The 16,942-nt window shown below is 34.0% G+C and overlaps 1 protein-coding gene across 1 annotated transcript; it reads right to left on the bottom strand.

The window, feature by feature from the left end:
* Window positions 1–6,696: 6,696 nt before the first annotated feature.
* On the bottom strand, window positions 6,697–7,542 carry LOC140007010 (cysteine-rich receptor-like protein kinase 25). Its single transcript, XM_072049690.1, has one exon. It carries the CDS (start codon window positions 7,540–7,542, stop codon window positions 6,697–6,699), a length of 846 nt encoding a protein of 281 aa, XP_071905791.1.
* Between the last annotated feature and the right edge of the window lie 9,400 nt (window positions 7,543–16,942).

The following is a 16,942-nucleotide window of genomic DNA, read 5'->3' as shown; positions in this document are numbered from 1 at the left end:
CAAACCAGAAGATGTAAAGGATGTGAATTTCACGGAAATAGATAAGAAGGCCAGACCCAGCATAATCTTAAATCTCTCCGATGAAGTTTTGCGGAAGGTAGCAACGGAGACTTCGGCCAAGGTTATGTGGGATAAATTGAAAGGTTTGTATATGAAAAAGACAGTCGAGAATTGGCTATATTTGAAACAAAGTTTGTATATGCTTCGGATGTCTGAAGAAAATATTTTTAGGTCTAACAATGAGTGGAATTTAGATTCGGATTGTTCATATCATATGTGTCCCAATAGGGACTGGTTTTCAACATATGAATCAACTGAAGGTGGAATTGTCTTAATGGGTAACAACGCCGCTTGTAAAGTTGTTGGCAAAGGCACAATCCGGATTAAAATATACGATGGTATTATGAGGACGCTTGCAAATGTTAGACATGTTCCAAATTTGAAGAAAAATCTCATCTCTTTGGGCACTCTTGAGTCTATTGGGTGCAGGTATTCAGGTGGAGATGGAGTTCTCAAAATCACTCAAGGAGCTCTTGTTGTTATGAAGGTACACAGATATAGTACTTTGTATATTTTGCAGGGATCTACTGTTACAGGTGCTGCTGCTGTTTTAACATCATCTTTGTCAGATACAGACATCACCAAATTATGGCATATGTGTTTGGAGCATATGAGCGAAAAAGGCTTGAGCATACTGAGCAAAAGAGGACTTCTTTGTGGACAAAGTACCGGGCCATTGGAATTCTGTGAACATTGTATTTTTGGGAAGCAGAAAAGAATCAGCTTCAGTTTACCAGCAATTCACAAGACAAAAGGTACTCTTGATTACATTCATTCAGATCTATGGGGTCCTTCTCATGCTCCTTCTAAAGATGGTACCAGGTACATGTTGACTTTAATTGATGATTATTCAAGGAAAGTTTGAGTATATTTTCTTAAACATAAAAATGATGTTTTCTTAACTTTCAAACAATGGAAAGATTTGATTGAAAAAGAAATAGGAAAACATATTAAGCGGTTGAGAACAGATAATGGCATGGAATTTTGTGGAGGTGAATTTGATAGATTTTGCAAAAATGAAGGAATTGTTCGGCATCACACTGTTACGATGACGCCTCAACAAAATGGTGTGGCCGAACGTATGAATAGAACGCTTTTGGAGAGAGTATAGTATATGATCTCCAATGCAGGGTTGACAAACGACTTTTGGACAGAAGCGATCAATATAGCCTGTTATATTGTCAACCATTCTCCTTCTGCACCTCTTGATTTCAAAACTCCTGAGAAAATTTTGTCAGGTACTCCTGCTGATTACTCCAATTTAAAAGTTTTTGGGTGTCCAGCATATATGCACGTGAATGATGAAAAATTAGAGCCTAGGGCTAAAAAATACATTTTTCTTGGATGAAAGGATACAGATTATGGTGTCCTGATCCCAAATTTATAATCAGTAGAGATGTTACTTTTGATGAGTTGTTTATGTTATCTTCCAAGAAGGAGTCTTCTAGTCCTTGTACTACTGATAGTAAACAGAAGCAGGTGGAACTTGATATTGGCAGTTCCGATCCTTTTCATACCAAATCTTCTATTCATCAAGTGCCAGTAGATGCAGTTGAATCTACTGTTGAAGATAGTTCTGATAAAGAGAAATATTCCATAACCAGAGATAGACCAAGGAGAGACATTCGACCACCACAAAGATATGCAAATTTAGTTGCATATGTTTTGTCTATTGCAAAAGAAATTGATGCAGTTGGTGAGCCTTCCATCTATTCAGAAGCAGTTTCTTGTGATGATTCTACAAAGTGGTTGATTACGATGAATGATTTCTTCATCAGAATGAAACTTGGGTTCTTGTAAAGTCGCAGTCAAATAAGAAAATAATTGGTTGCAAGTGGGTCATCAAGAAAAAGAAAGATGTTCCAGGGGTTGAAGATGCAAGGTATAAAGCACGATTGGTTGCAAAGGGCTATAGTCAGGTACAAGGTGTTGATTTTAATGATGTATTCTCACCTGTTGTTAAACATAGCTCTATTCGTATTTTACTTGTTTTAGTTGCCATGTATGATTTGGAGTTAGAGCAGCTTGATGTTAAGACAGTTTTCTTACATGGCGAACATGAAAAACAAATTACATGAAGCAATTCCAGGGTTTTGAAATTGAAGGTAAAAAAGACCATGTTTGCTTGTTAAATAAATCCTTATATGGACTGAAACAGTCTCTAAGACAGTGGTATAAAAGGTTTGATTCCTTTATGTTGGATCGTGGTTATTTGAGGAGCATGTATGATAATTGTGTTTACTTCCGGAAGTTAGATCATGATTCTTTTATCTATTTGTTACTTTATATTGATGACATGCTCATTGCTGCCAAGAATTTGTCAGAAATTCACACTTTGAAATTGCAGTTAAATAGTGAATTTGAAATGAAAGATTTGGGAGCAGCTAAGAAAATTCTTGGCATGGATATCAAGCGAGATTGAGGAGTAGGGAAGTTATTCTTGACCCAGAAAAATTACCTTGAGAAAGTCTTGGAGCGTTTTGGCATGAAAGATGCTAAACCAGTATCTACTCCTCTAGCTAGCCATTTTCGGCTATCTGCTGCTCAATCACCACAATCAGATGAAGAGGAAGAATATATGGCACGGGTTCCTTATTCTAATGTAGTCGGCAATGTTATGTATGCAATGGTTTGTACTCGTCCAGATATCTCACATGCAGTCAGTGTTGTTAGCAGATATATGTCCTGCCCTAGTAAAGTACATTGGCAGGCTATGAAATGGATTCTCAGATACTTGCGAGGTACTTCAAATACATGTTTGAAGTTTGGAAAAAATAATAACACTTTGATTGGTTTTATAGACTCAGACTACGCTGGGGATCTTGACAGGAAAAGATCACTTTCTGGCTATGTATTTTGCATTGGCAGTTGTGTTGTCAGTTGGAAAGCTACTGTACAACCTGTCGTAGCTTTATTTATTATAGAAACAGAATGTATGGCTGTGACCGAAGCAATCAAAGAAGCTTTGTGGCTGAAGAGTTTATTTAGCGAACTTAGTCTACATCAAGGTGTTACTGTTATTCATTGTGATAGTCAAAGTGCCATACACTTGACTAAAGATTAGATATATCATGAGAGGACGAAACATATTGATGTGAAGTATCACTTCATTCGAGGATATCATTGCTGAAGGAAAAGTCCTTATTCAGAAAATCAATACTAAGAACAATCCAGCCGATATGTTTACGAAATCTCTTCCAATTTACAAGTTCAAGGAGTACTTGGATTTGATTGGTGTTCATTGTTCGTGATATGGCCCGTTGGGGCTTATATGGAGAAAGTGGAGCAAGTTTACTAGTGTCGATGGTGGGACTCAAAATTATGCCAAGGTAGAGGTTTGTTGAGCCGCAAGGTTTGACTTTGGTGGCAAAAATTTTTCATTCCACATCGGAAGAAGCTTTAGGAGTTCCTTTGTTTGCTTCCTATAAATAAGGGGGCTTAGTGGTGAAGAAGGGTGCACCACTCAAGAAATTATTATATGCGTTATTAGTTTTTTGGGTCATCTAACCCATTTATAGTCAAATATTTTAGGCTCTCTTGTTTTGAGTTTAGGAATATTTCCTAAACCTTTTGTAAGTGCCATTTTGGCTTAGGAACCACTTTCCTACAGCTTTTGTTTTTCTTCTTCATAGTAGAAATATTGCTCCTCCCTCGCCCGTGGACATAGGTCAATTTGACCGAACCACGTAAATCTTCTGTGTCTTTTATTTGCTTTATTATTTGTCTTTATTGAGTTGCCATAATCCTTTTATATGGTCGGTTTTACCGCTTAATTGTTATATGGCTGGTGTCTACCGCCTAATCATTATATGGTCGGTTATATCATCTATTTTGTTCTAACTTTAGTTTGTTTACTCTTGCACCGGTCCTAACAGTAACTAGTGAAGTAAAGGTTAAAGGCAAATGTTTGCTATAAAGGAACGAGGAAAGGAAGAGGTTACCGTTGCCCATTAACCGGGAATCGAGGACAATGTCATATGTTGGTGGGCATTTTGGAACATTCAACTTGTCTTTTTGTTGACCAGTCAAAGTATAATGTGTCAATGGAGACTCGAGGTTAACTAATGCAAAAGAGCTCATATCCCTTTCAGTCATAGCATTATCAGGGACCCGGGACCCTATGGTTTTTTTTTTTTTCCGGAGACAGAAAATTGTAGTATATCCTAATCTAGGATACACTAGGGGAAGAGTGGATCTAAAGAGGTTCATGGGTAATTCGGAAGGGACTGAACCATCACCAAATCAAACGGTTACGTAATACACCTGCTTGAATTTTTTGAATCAAGTCCACATTTTAATATGGTAATTGATGAGAGGCAAGGTATGGTAATTCACCAAGCCTTAAAGGCTTGATGATGACCGGGCTGGTAGTTGGACCTCTATGGTTACACGCACTATTTTTAAAACTCGGATTGGTGGACTCCATCAGTCAAAACGAAAGTGGTTAGTTATTTGGTTTGAGTCATCTTTAAAAATCGCATGTTAGAAACTCGTTCAAATTGGTTTTATACTTTTTTTTTTTTTTGCTTTTTTTTCCCGTTGCTAATTTCTTTTTCTTTTTCCAAAATTTTCTTCTTCTTTAGAGCCTTAATTTGATCCCTCCAACAATTTGGTAATATGTATTGGAAATCACAAGCACAAAGTTCTAAGAGAAAATAACAAAAAAGGAAGAGAGAAGATAGATCTATGAATATATCTTCATTATCAACTTCTAAAGATCTAGATCTAAATGAAAAAAAAAAAAGAATGAATGAAAATAGAGGAAGAGAGAAGGAATCCTGCCTATTTGAAGAAAAGAAACAAAAATGAAAATCACAAAATGAAAGGAAAAAAAAAAAAAGAATGCAGAGATTGAACCCCCTGGTAATTTGGTGATGATGCATGCTGCTGATTTGATAATGTCGTGTTTTTTGTTTTTCCTTTTTAATTTGGTGAATTTCTATTTTCGAATAACATTGATTGAAGTTGACTGGAAAGAGCCAAAAAAAAAAAAAGGGAAAACGCAGGTTGAAACTTGAAAGTTGAAGTGAAGAAGGAGAAGAAAGAGACGCAAATGTTTCCACCTGGTGCATGAGGAGAGGGGTAGGGGTTTGGACCGAATGAAGAGTAGGAAGGCAAAAGGTAAGGTAGGTGGCAACTGCCTTCCAAGTCTAAAATTTTTCTAATTTTGTGTTTTGACCCTTTATGTTTTGAACAATTACAATTATGCTTGCAAATTTCTTTTATAATTCTCGTGTGCAACTTTAGCTTTTGTACTTGGTACAAATAATTGTCAATTTTGTTTACGACTTATCATGCATGTGCATTTGAACTTTACAAAAGTTAACAAATTAATTTGAAATATGATTGTTGAATTTTTATTTAAAATTCGTATTAAGTATTTGATATTGATTTGTCATTTTGTTCAATTTGTAACTCAATTGTGTTTTAAGAATTTGATGTGATGCAAGGACTATGAGGTAAAAATGAACCTAATTAATGTATTAATAGTATTTTTTATTTTTTATTTTTAAAAATTAATATAAGTTTATGACGTCATAATGACATCATCTGATTTTTAATACCGGTATGATTCGATCGAACCCATTGACCCTTGAATTCAATCAAATCGATTGCTGGTAGGAGTTTCAAAAATAGGTTACAAGTGCCACCATAGAGGGCTTTTTGTAGCTCAGATGAGGCCAAGCTTACTTCTTGTGATCTAGGCAATGATAGCATGATTAACCTGCAATCCTATCAGTCTCTCACCCCATTATCAATACTTAGCATTACTTAGTAACATGGTCAAACTTTAAAATCTGATTGGTAATTTGGTCAAATTTCATGGAAATACATGCACAATAGGTCTGACTTATAAGTTGGCCGTAAAAAAACACAGTACATTTTACTTATCACTTCCTAACTCACTCTCGGTCTCATCTTGTATTATATTGTCATATATTGTTGATGAACAAGCTATTTTAACTCTTTTTTTTTTCTTCTTCTTCAGAATTCCAAGAACCACTAACTATGTAAAAAAATGATAATAGACTAAAATGCCAAATTTTAATTAAAAAATCAAATTTTTACGAGTTTTTAGTATATATATACCTCCTATACTCATTAAACAAACTATATACTTGCAGAATTTGAGATAATTAGATTATTAAATTTGGTTTAAGGCAAGACCTCGTCAATTGGATAAATAAAAGGAAAACTAAAAGAAACGTAATGGAGAGAAGCCCCACCCAGTTTCTCAAATCAAGCTATCATACCTATGGGATTCTACGATGGCGACCACGCTATTATTTCAATATATATTCTATAGTTAATTACCATTCTAATGATTGCAAAAAGGCTAAATATGTAGATAATTACTGTCTTAGGAAGTATAAGTCCACTTAAAATTCTACCATATATGACAAATCATGAGTGCCATGATCAGTATGATGTGCTTATGCTGAAATCTGTTTTGTACTATATGCCAATGCTGAAATTTACTCCTTGTACAAATTCTACTGTCATTCACACCAATTATAAATGTATTAAAGGTTTGGATTTAAATAAAGTTATGCGAATATAGCCCTTTCATTTTCATTTTCGATCCAGAATTCAATAAAAACAAAAAAATTGTAAGAATCAAGTCTGTTTTTAACACTAGGGGAAAAAAATGGTCAGAGCAAGACTCCAGAACATACCTTTAGTGGAACTAGGAGGAGGAGCGCCAGTGAAGGGATGTAAGTTTGACATAGGCGGTGGTGCAGGGGATGCACTATTGTAGAAGCGGTAGAGCTCATACCTAATATTACAGCTTGGAAAGAGCACTCTGCCTCCCACTCTGATAGTACAACAAAGGTTCAGATTGGTTCTGATAGCACTTTCAAGGCACCCTTTGCAGTCATCACCAGATATATCTGGTGTGCACTGTGTAAGGGCATACAACGTCTGAAAAGCGGAAAAGTTGGCTTGTTGAACAGCAAACTTTTTGCCCCATGTTTGATTTGCAGCCTGATCCGCAGCGTTATACAACAAATTTCCCAATAGCAATACGAAGTTGTACCAGTCCGATTCAGTGACATTTTGTACGTTGTACATAGCCAATCTCACTCCGAAATCAACCTTGGAGAAGATTGTCTGGTCAGAAAAACGCAACAAGCACTCATCATACCAAACAATAGCAGCCGTCTGATTCGGGCACTCTTGAAATACTCTTGTGCTGGCATTTGCTACACATTCTTTGCAAACATCAGGGCTGAGATCGCCTCGACAGAGAAGGAGGCCATAGACCGTGTTAGAAGGGTCATTACCAGTACTGAAATTATAGAAGCCATTGGTGTCTGTTCGAGATGCATTTGAAGACAGGGCGTCAAGCACGAAATTCAGATTGGTTCTGTAAATGCTGCCAGTAGTGCTGTTAGGGTTGTATGTAGCGTTTCCACAGTAAGGCGCAAGAAAATTAACGGGGCTAGTGAGTGTGGTATGGAAGCTAAGGAAACAAAGCATGTAATAATGGAAGTGGAACAACAATTTTCGGGAGATCATTTCAAAGGCAGGCATCAAAAGAATAAAAGGCTAACAATCTACAAACCAGATTGGTAAATTAGGAGCCAAAGCATTGGTTAAGGGACCATGAAAGTTGTACAGGCCAGGAAAACGTGTGCTCTAGGAAGACTTTATTTTAGCAAGTCGGAATACGTCGTTTATGGATTTTGACGGGAGTGGAAAATTCGAGGATGCTGACGATATTGAACAATGTCATTGTGACAGATTAATGGAGACCAAGCTAAAAGCTAGTGCTCTAATCGTCCCAAATTCAATCTCTATTTGGTAGTAGAATCGTTCAACACTACTGGGTTTTAACTTTGGATTATTCTTTCTAAACATTGTCAGTGTAAATCCATTTCACACTAATAAGATGCATGACACGTAAATTTTACTCAAATTTTGAATTCATTTTTAACAAATATAGCCTGCACCTAAATAAATAAATAAATAAAATCTTTATGCTGATGGTGTAGATTAGATTAATCCTATTTTTGAGAAAGAGCTCTTTAGATACACTTGAAAAATCATGTAAAGTCTATCAAATTGTTTCTTTTGTTGCCTGTATACAAATGGACCCCAACACGGACAGAAGTATCTAGCCATTTCGCCACAATTGACAGCCAATTTTATGTCTGCCACTGCTTTTCAAATCAAGTTTGATGGCCAGTTAATTTTCTAACTTATTTATTTACAATGGTGCCTGCTGCATTAGTAAGATATATCTTGGGCTGTAAAATATCCAGAGTTCATGCCTTAGTTTGATACAGGAGTAACCACTTTGCTAGTTGACGGTGCCGAACCTGTATAATAATAAATACCTACTCGAGAAAAATACAGATTTTGTATATAGCGGTGAGTAGGGTCGAATTCACAGGGACTGGGGATAATTCATTTCTTCTAGAGTTCAAAGTATGGGGAGTTTTTGGATTAAATGCTAACTAAGTAAATTAAATGCTGAAAATAATTAATTAAAAGAAATAATTAGAGAAACTCTAGCCAATGATACACTTCAGAAATGGTTCATGCACTGATCATCGATGCATAGGTAATTCCACATTTATTAATAGATTAGTTATAGTTGTCATGCACGCGATAAACAACCAACCCTTCCTTAATTTATCGATAGCTAAGGTACGACCGTTAGCTATTTCCCTAACCCAAAAACAACCTTAGGTACGACCGTAGGATTTAATTTTTAGATTGCATTAAGAATTAGAAAGACCCAATCCTAACTAACAAACACGCTACGAGGGTTTGTTTAAGTTAGATCGTATGTTTCCCTGACATAAACCCAATTACGCCAGTTGTTACTGGGATAGAGATAACGAACAATTACGGATTCAATTATCCCTATTCAGCAAAATAACCTATATGAATAATTAATTATTGTGCACTAATCAATCATATACAAAAGCTATAACAATTAAAAACAGGAATCATATAAATACCAATAAATGAAGAAGCGATTAAAATAAATTCGATCTCACAGTAATTGCAGAACCAAATCTTAAATTGTTCCTTGACTAGAATTAAGAAACTAGTTCTCCATTAATGGAGAACAACCCACGCGGAAAGGCTATTCGAAGCTTACAATTCTTGTCTCTCAAATTCCGTCCGATAGTAAAAGAACTACTCCGCGGCCTAGAGAACCAAGCGGCTGCCCCTTCCTAGGAGTCACGGTTCTCCCCTCAAAGAAAGGAAAACCTAAGTGACTCTCTAACTCCTCATCTGCCGCCCCCTCATTTCGAAAGCTCAAGAATTCTTTTTTGAAAACTATTGCCAGTCAAAACAAAAACCAAGTCTCCTAATACTAGTCAACAATAGTGGCTCTTAAGGGTCTCTCACAAAACATCAATGTTTTTAAACTCGGACCGGTCAGTGAACCGGAGAGATGGCCGGTTCGCGGTTCGACCGGTCCGACCGGTCCAACCGGCCGGTTCAAAGGTTCACTGTTTTTTTTTTTTTTTTTTTTTTTTTTTTTTTTTTTTTTTTTAGTGTTAAGTACTAAGCAGGTTTCATTCTACACTTGAACTTTACCAACATAACTTAATTTAAGTTATGATAATAATAAATTTTCTAAAAGTTATACACAAAACATGGAATGATAAATATAATTAAAATATCATAATTCACCACAAGTTTTCATAAATTCATTATAAACATAAATAGATACAATCCAAATGTGCACCAATTATCACAAATAAAAACACAAAAAATAAATAAATTAAATATTGAAATTCTTTTACAACCCTTAAAAAAATTCATATATAAAAGAGTTCAAGTTAAGACAAACTATTTGAATAGCAAACTTTTATCAGTGGCATGATAAGCAACCACACCACCTTCACAATTTCATCAACTTAAGCTGAAAAAGTTAAAATTTTATTATAAAAATATAAATCTAATTGCTCAAACTAAAAAAAACTAAAAATTTTTGAAAAACAAATATACAGTTAAACACATAAAAAATTAATTGCTACTAAACATTATTAATTAACATGTTATATTAAATTCAATGATTCTATACCATTAATTATTTTAAATTCAATTATCAATAGCTTCGATTATGTGCCAACTACCATATTTTTGACCAACCCAATGTTAGTATTTGTAATTCCTACCCAATTCCTACATGGATGTGCACTACTTTTGCAAAAATTTCATCCTTAATTAATCGAATAAAAATAAAACAAAAATGAGGGAAACATATGAAAATTGAGGGGAAAAAGAAGAAAATGCAAAAAATCAACTAAAGATAATAATATAGAAAAAAACCTTGAAAAGAAAAAAATTAAACTTACTAAAATGTTGGAAAACAAGAAAAGTTGAAATTTTCAACTTGTTTACAATCTGCTAAAGATAATAACCTGATAATAATGGTGAAGACTTGAGAAAATCTTGTTGTGGATATTTGGGTTAAAAATGGTTAAGAAGAAAAAATTGAAAAAAAAAATAAGAGAAGAACTTGATGTTTTAATATATTTTTTAGTCAAGTAGAATTCTCAACAAACTTAAGTACAGTCTAGCGGTAAGATTGTCATATTTAAACTTGGAGACCCAGGTTCGAATCTTAGCTACACCATTCTTGATATTTTGTTGAAGAATTTAAAAAACCGCCGGTTCACGGTTCTTAACGGTTCACACGGTTCTTCCGGTTCGTCCGGATTTCAACGGTTCTCCATGAACTTCCGGCTTTAGCATTAGACCGAACCGGTGACATGGCCGGTTCGCGGTCCAACCGGCCGGTCCGGTCCGGTTCTGAAAACATTGCAAAACATACGAGAGATTCCCTTTTTTTCTCCCTTCAATTTCAGTCAAAGCAAGATTGGAAGACAATTGCAATGGTCCCACTTTCCAAGGTCAACAAAAGATGATAAGCAATACAAAGTCAAGAATGGAGGCTCTTGTCTCCTCAGATGCCTTTCTCAAAGCTGCGGCCCATCTCCCTTTAAAAGCATAGCCTCGCAAAAAACCTAAGCCAGGCGACAAACTAACTCTCGCCCAATTAGATTTCTTCAGCTTCTCAAGCGGTCCCACGTACGACAAATCCTCTAAAATTTAATTTTAAGCACTTTTCAGCATTCAGTCCTGCAATTGACACCAAAATAAAATATTAGTAAAATTCACTCAATTACTAGAAATATTTAGTCGAATAAAAGTACATTAATACCCAAAATACCCCCTAAAATGCACCCTATCACTAGTTTCCTGGACATGAGCCATCGGATGACTAGTCTGTAACTATAACTTCTATACGCCATTAAAGGATTTTGGTGGAACTGGAAATTTGAGGATGCTAAAAACATCAAAACAACTTTATTGTGGAGGATAATTGTACTTCTACTAATGCTCTAAAGAATAAATTCGACCTAAATTTTAAAAAAAAAAAAAGTTGACCCAAATTGAATCTCTATATAGTAGTTCAACACTGGTTTTAAGAAAGAGTTCTCTAAATATAGTTCAAAGGGGAAATGATGCACAGCCCCGTGGATTCATTCATTGTCACATGACTCTATTAATATGTACGAATATCCATATAAACTTTCTATGGTTTCATATAAAGTGAAAATTTGATGGAAAAATAACCTCTAAAATATATTTATTTGAAATACCAGTATTACATTTAGTTAAACATTAATTCAAACAATGACCAGACCATCTTACATAAAACTATAGGAGAATTATGTGAATAAATGCAAAATTTACAAAGGATTAAAATGGATATTCATACAAATCAAACGGGATATTAAGTATATATCATTATTTCGTCCCATGCATTTTTGGAGCACTTCTGTTCAATCACTATAGCCATTGGTGTTTTCTGTCTATTTATTGTATCCCATGAAATCATAGGGCGTTATGTGGACATTTTGAAATTTAAAGGGAATCATGTGTCAATGAAAAACCAAGGGAGGTTATGTGTAATTTACAACAGTCTGTCACATTTTAATAGGACTGAAACTTTCTAATAATTTTCATTGTCAAAAATGCCAATAAACTGTCACGCTACTTTTAATTCTCTACGGTTCCTTGTGTTTGGTGAAGTGGACAAATCATAAGACAAGCATTAATTTAGAGGAAAGAAACGTCTACCCATTTCTTAATGGCCAATTCCATGTCTGTGCTGGATTTTCGATCATATTGACAAGGGTGCCTGCAGCATTAGACCGTGTTAGAAGCCATTGGTGCCTGTTCGAGATGCATTTGAAGATAGGGCGTCAAGCACGAAATTTAGATTGGTTCTGTAAATGCTGCCGGTCGCACTGTTAGGGTTGTATGTAGCGTTTCCACAGTAAGGCGCAAGAAAATTAACGGGGCTAGTGAGTGTGGTATGGAAGCTAAGGAAACAAAGCATGTAATAATGGAAGTGGAACAACAATTTTCTGGAGATCATTTCAAAGGCAGGCATCAAAAGAAAAAAAGGCTAAAAATCCATAAATTACAGTTGTAAAATAGAGTTTTATTTGGTTTTCTTTTTTTTTTACTGACACAGTAGATATCCAAAATTCAACGAATTATATTTCCGGGCCAGACTAATCCAATGTTTTGGTTGAGGGATCATGAAAGTTGTACACGCCACGAAAACGAGTATTCTATAGGATGACTTTACTTTAGCAATTCAGTCAACCAAGTTTTTGACCCAAAAAAAAAGAATTCAGTCAACCAAGTCGCCTGCACGTGAACCATCAGCTGAATTGTCTCCAACTAAAATTCAATACGTCAGTAATGGATTTGATGGGCTTGCAAAATTCAATACGTCAGTAATGGAAAAATATACAACATTTGACCCTAAATTACATCTATTTAATTTGTATATATTTGATCCAAATTTGATACTTATTCATTATTTTATGTATTCTTTATGTTTTCTTCATATGTAAATATGTAACTGCTATATGTGTGTGTAGTTGTCAGGGGTATTGTAAGATATTATCAAGTTTTCATTTGCATTTCAAATGCCAATTCTTTCAAATGCCAATTCTTGCAACCATTGTGTTCAATTTTCAATTTTCAATTTTATATGATTTTCATATTATATGAGGTAAAATTAAACATATTGCAAAAATGTTAAACCAAATTGCAACTCATGATTTTCTTTTGTTTCAAATTTTATTTTGAAAGTAAAAATATAAGTACATTTTAAAATGTAAAATAAACTTACAAGTTATGGAAATTTTTCCTTTTACTTCAAAGGTTAACCCCTCAATTTGGAGGTTGAATATGGATTCAACCACAAAATTTCTCCTTTGAAAATTTGAAAACATTTAATTCAATATTTTTGTGTGTGGCCAATTCAAAATTAATATGAAAAATAACTAAATTTGATTTTTTTTATACTTTTTGCATTGAATTTTCATTTTATATTTTACCCGCCAAATTTACTTTATAGTAGTGTAACATTGGCAATATGTTAAATTATGTTTTCAATAAAAAAAAAAAGAGAAATTAAGACTCTTGGGCCAATAGAGATAGGAAATGCCAACTATAATTACTATTATTTAAAAAAGAAAATCCCGACACAAACACAACATAGTATATACATATGTGTACATAAAATTCTCATAAGCATATAAGAGAAAATTGTAGATTTGTAGAGCATAATATATCTTAAATGAAAATTTGTAGTATTACTTTATTTTATTTTTAGCCAAGTGGAAGAAGAAAAAAGGAATAAGGGAAGTGGAATTGGAGGAGGTTGGGCGAGAGAGATGGAGGTTGGAGGGGCTATCCAAGGGTTTGGGAGAATGATGAAGAAAAAGGGGTGACAAATTAGGGGGCGGGGATAAGAAGTTAGAAGAGAGATGAATGGAATACTAAAGAGTTAAAAGGTAACGGAAAAAGTTGAAAAATGATGATGAACTACAAAGTTAGATAGAGAAAAAGGAAAGAAAGAAAGGAATTGTGGAGTATGATAGAGGTGGTAAAAAAGATAGGAAGAATTGCTCTGTGATTGAAGGTGCAAAGGTCATATGAGACAATGGATAGTCATGACAAGTAAGACAGAACCAAAATAATGATAGTTTCTAATAATTCTAAAAACGCAGCTTACAAAAATATTTTTAATCTATATTAAAATCTATGAAAAACATTATTTTAAAAGCCCTCAACAATTTTAGGGCTACAAGACAGGAGAAAATTTTTTCTAAAATTGTGGAAAATAAATTAGTCATAATTTATGTGTTTATATTATAAATTTTGATGTATGGATATATATATGGCTATAAATTAGAAATCTATATTATAAATTTAGTATAACTTTTTAGTCTTTGTCATATATTTTATCCTATATTACAATATATAAATATGTATTATTATTTTGAATTGAAATATAAACTCATGTATAGCACGGGCCAAAATGCTAGTTCATGTAAACTGTGGAAGCATTAAGTGGATATTATTAATTCACCAAACGCATTTTTGGAGCACACCTGGTTCAATCACTATAACATTGGCGCTTTCCGTCTATTTTTCATATTACACTAAACAATAGGGGTTTATGCGGATATTTTAAGATCTAAAGGAGATCATATAGTAATATAAAAATCTAGGGGGATTATATGTAATTTACCGTAAAATCCGGCAAAGTCTTTCGCATTTTAATTGGATTGAAATTTCCAATAATTTTCGTTGTCCAAAATGTCAATAAACTGTCCCACTACTTGTGTTTGCAATACATACAAGTATCTTCACAATTTTGTCGAACTGATTTGCATTTCTTAAATTCTTCTTCTTTTGGTAAAGTGGACACATCATAGGACAAGCATTAATTTAGAGAGACCTCAAGGAAAGAAACGTCTACCTATTTATTAATGACCAATTCCACTTTCGTGCTTGCTTTTCAAAAATATATCAAGTTTTTGAACATATTTACATTTTACAAGGTTGTTGATCTTTGTTTTTTCAAGAAACCGGTCACAATAGAGCTACTCGCGTAAATCCTCGTTTATGTTATCAGTTTTAGTGAACCATGTGCTTGTTGGCATTTCATTGCAATTTTAATGTTAAAATTAATTTTTTAGCATTTCTTTTTTATTTATATTATTTTTCATTCGTGTTAAGAAATTATGGTATAGGATTCATATCTCATTCAGTATTTTCCTTATCGAAATCACCCAAATTTACAACATATGTATATTTTCGGCCTACACGTTCATGTTGTTCTTAAAATTCTTGCATCTAGTTTAGATATTTATTATGTTTAGTAATTATAATATAGTGCGTTCTTCTAGGGCCTATTAGTGTTTTAATTTCATATATGCTCAAATTATCAAATGGAAATAATTTTTATTTTCATATATTAATTACAATTATCAGGCCCAAAAAAGGGAAAAGAAGAATAGATTTTTTTAATTAAAAAAGAACTTAAAGAAAAAGGGTTTATCGAGAATGAAAAGGAACTAACATTCTCTTTCCCCATATTCGAACTTAAGCGATGACCAACCTAAAAATCCCCACTACACTACTAAGTTTTTTTCAGAAACTGAAATAAACTCACACACACTTAATTAGACTAAGCACGAGAATTAACAGTTAAATTGGTCCGAAAGCAATCTAAGGAGGGACCCACCCACTACACTACTAAGTAGTAGGCCATAATATATGCTTTCTTGCTGTGGGTGAGGGAGAGAGGATTGGAGGAGGAAAAGAAAGAGAAGGAAATCTTTGTTATTGTTTTACATTAGAATCTTTAAGAATACCCTGTGGTACCTTATGATGATGTTCTAAAGCATATAATCCTGAAAATTTAATGATGAAAACAAGAAGAATTCATGGCTGAAGATTCGGTTTAAATGATGAAGGTTTGACATTTTCATGATTTTGCACTTTCAAGATCGTCATCATACTAGAAAATTGGAGAACCTATTAAACATATAAGATCTAGTAACTTATCCAATCTCCTAAGTGCACGTAATAAAAGGACCGAACCTTTAAGAAATAGTCAATCAAATTTTCGAGCATAACGAAAGTCAAAATATTGCATCGAGTGGAAAATCAAGCTTAAAATTGAAACTCATATCCAGCTCAATGTTCATTTCGAACCCGATTCATGGAGCATCCACTTGTACAATATTAGTTGTATCCACGTAGCTACACTAAAGTGACTCTTTTTTCTTTTCTTATTTCATATGTCAGCACAAGAAGAGTGGAACTTTTGAAACCGATTAGTAATATTTCTTTCAAATTTCGAATTGAGGTTTAGTGATAATTAAAGAATTTGATAGTACCTTTTATCCAATCTACTAAGTGCACGTAATAGAAGGACCTAACTTTTAAGAAAAAGTCAATCAAAATTTCAAGCATAACGAAAGTCAAAATATTGTATCGAGTGGAAAGTCAAGCTTAAAATTGAAACTCATATCCAGCTCGATGTTGATTTCGAACCCGAGTTGGAGCATGTTAAAAATAAGGCTCAGCCCGATTTGATTACACTTCGGTCCACACCGACCCCGTCACTAATCTCAATATTTGAAAATCCTTCGAGCTCTAAACAGAAACCTATCCTTTCTTGACATGCGTCACAATAAACTATCAGTAGATACCATTAGGGAACGGCTTCAAGCCCTTTGCTCTATTTAACCCAAAATTCTATTAATTTTGTCCTGAGAAATTAAGTGGACTTTGTTTTGTATGTACATCAATGGTCCCTCCTAACTAATTGTAAATAATTCTTTAAAAAACTCATGAAGTAGCACATTGCATTTGAAATCAAGATGGGATGGAGCAGTGGCGGTGCCAGGAATTTGTTATAGGGGGAGACGGGGGAAACTAAGGTTGAGTATAACTTTATTACAAAAAAGGAATAAATCAAGATTAAATGAGCAAAAAAATTTCAAAACGTTGAAATAAATTTTAGTGG

Source organism: Coffea arabica, chromosome 5e (genome assembly GCF_036785885.1).
Source record: "Coffea arabica cultivar ET-39 chromosome 5e, Coffea Arabica ET-39 HiFi, whole genome shotgun sequence".
In the NCBI taxonomy this organism is placed as follows: Eukaryota; Viridiplantae; Streptophyta; class Magnoliopsida; order Gentianales; family Rubiaceae; genus Coffea; species Coffea arabica.
Note: the sequence above shows the minus strand (reverse complement) of the source record. Positions and strands in the feature narration are given on the sequence as shown.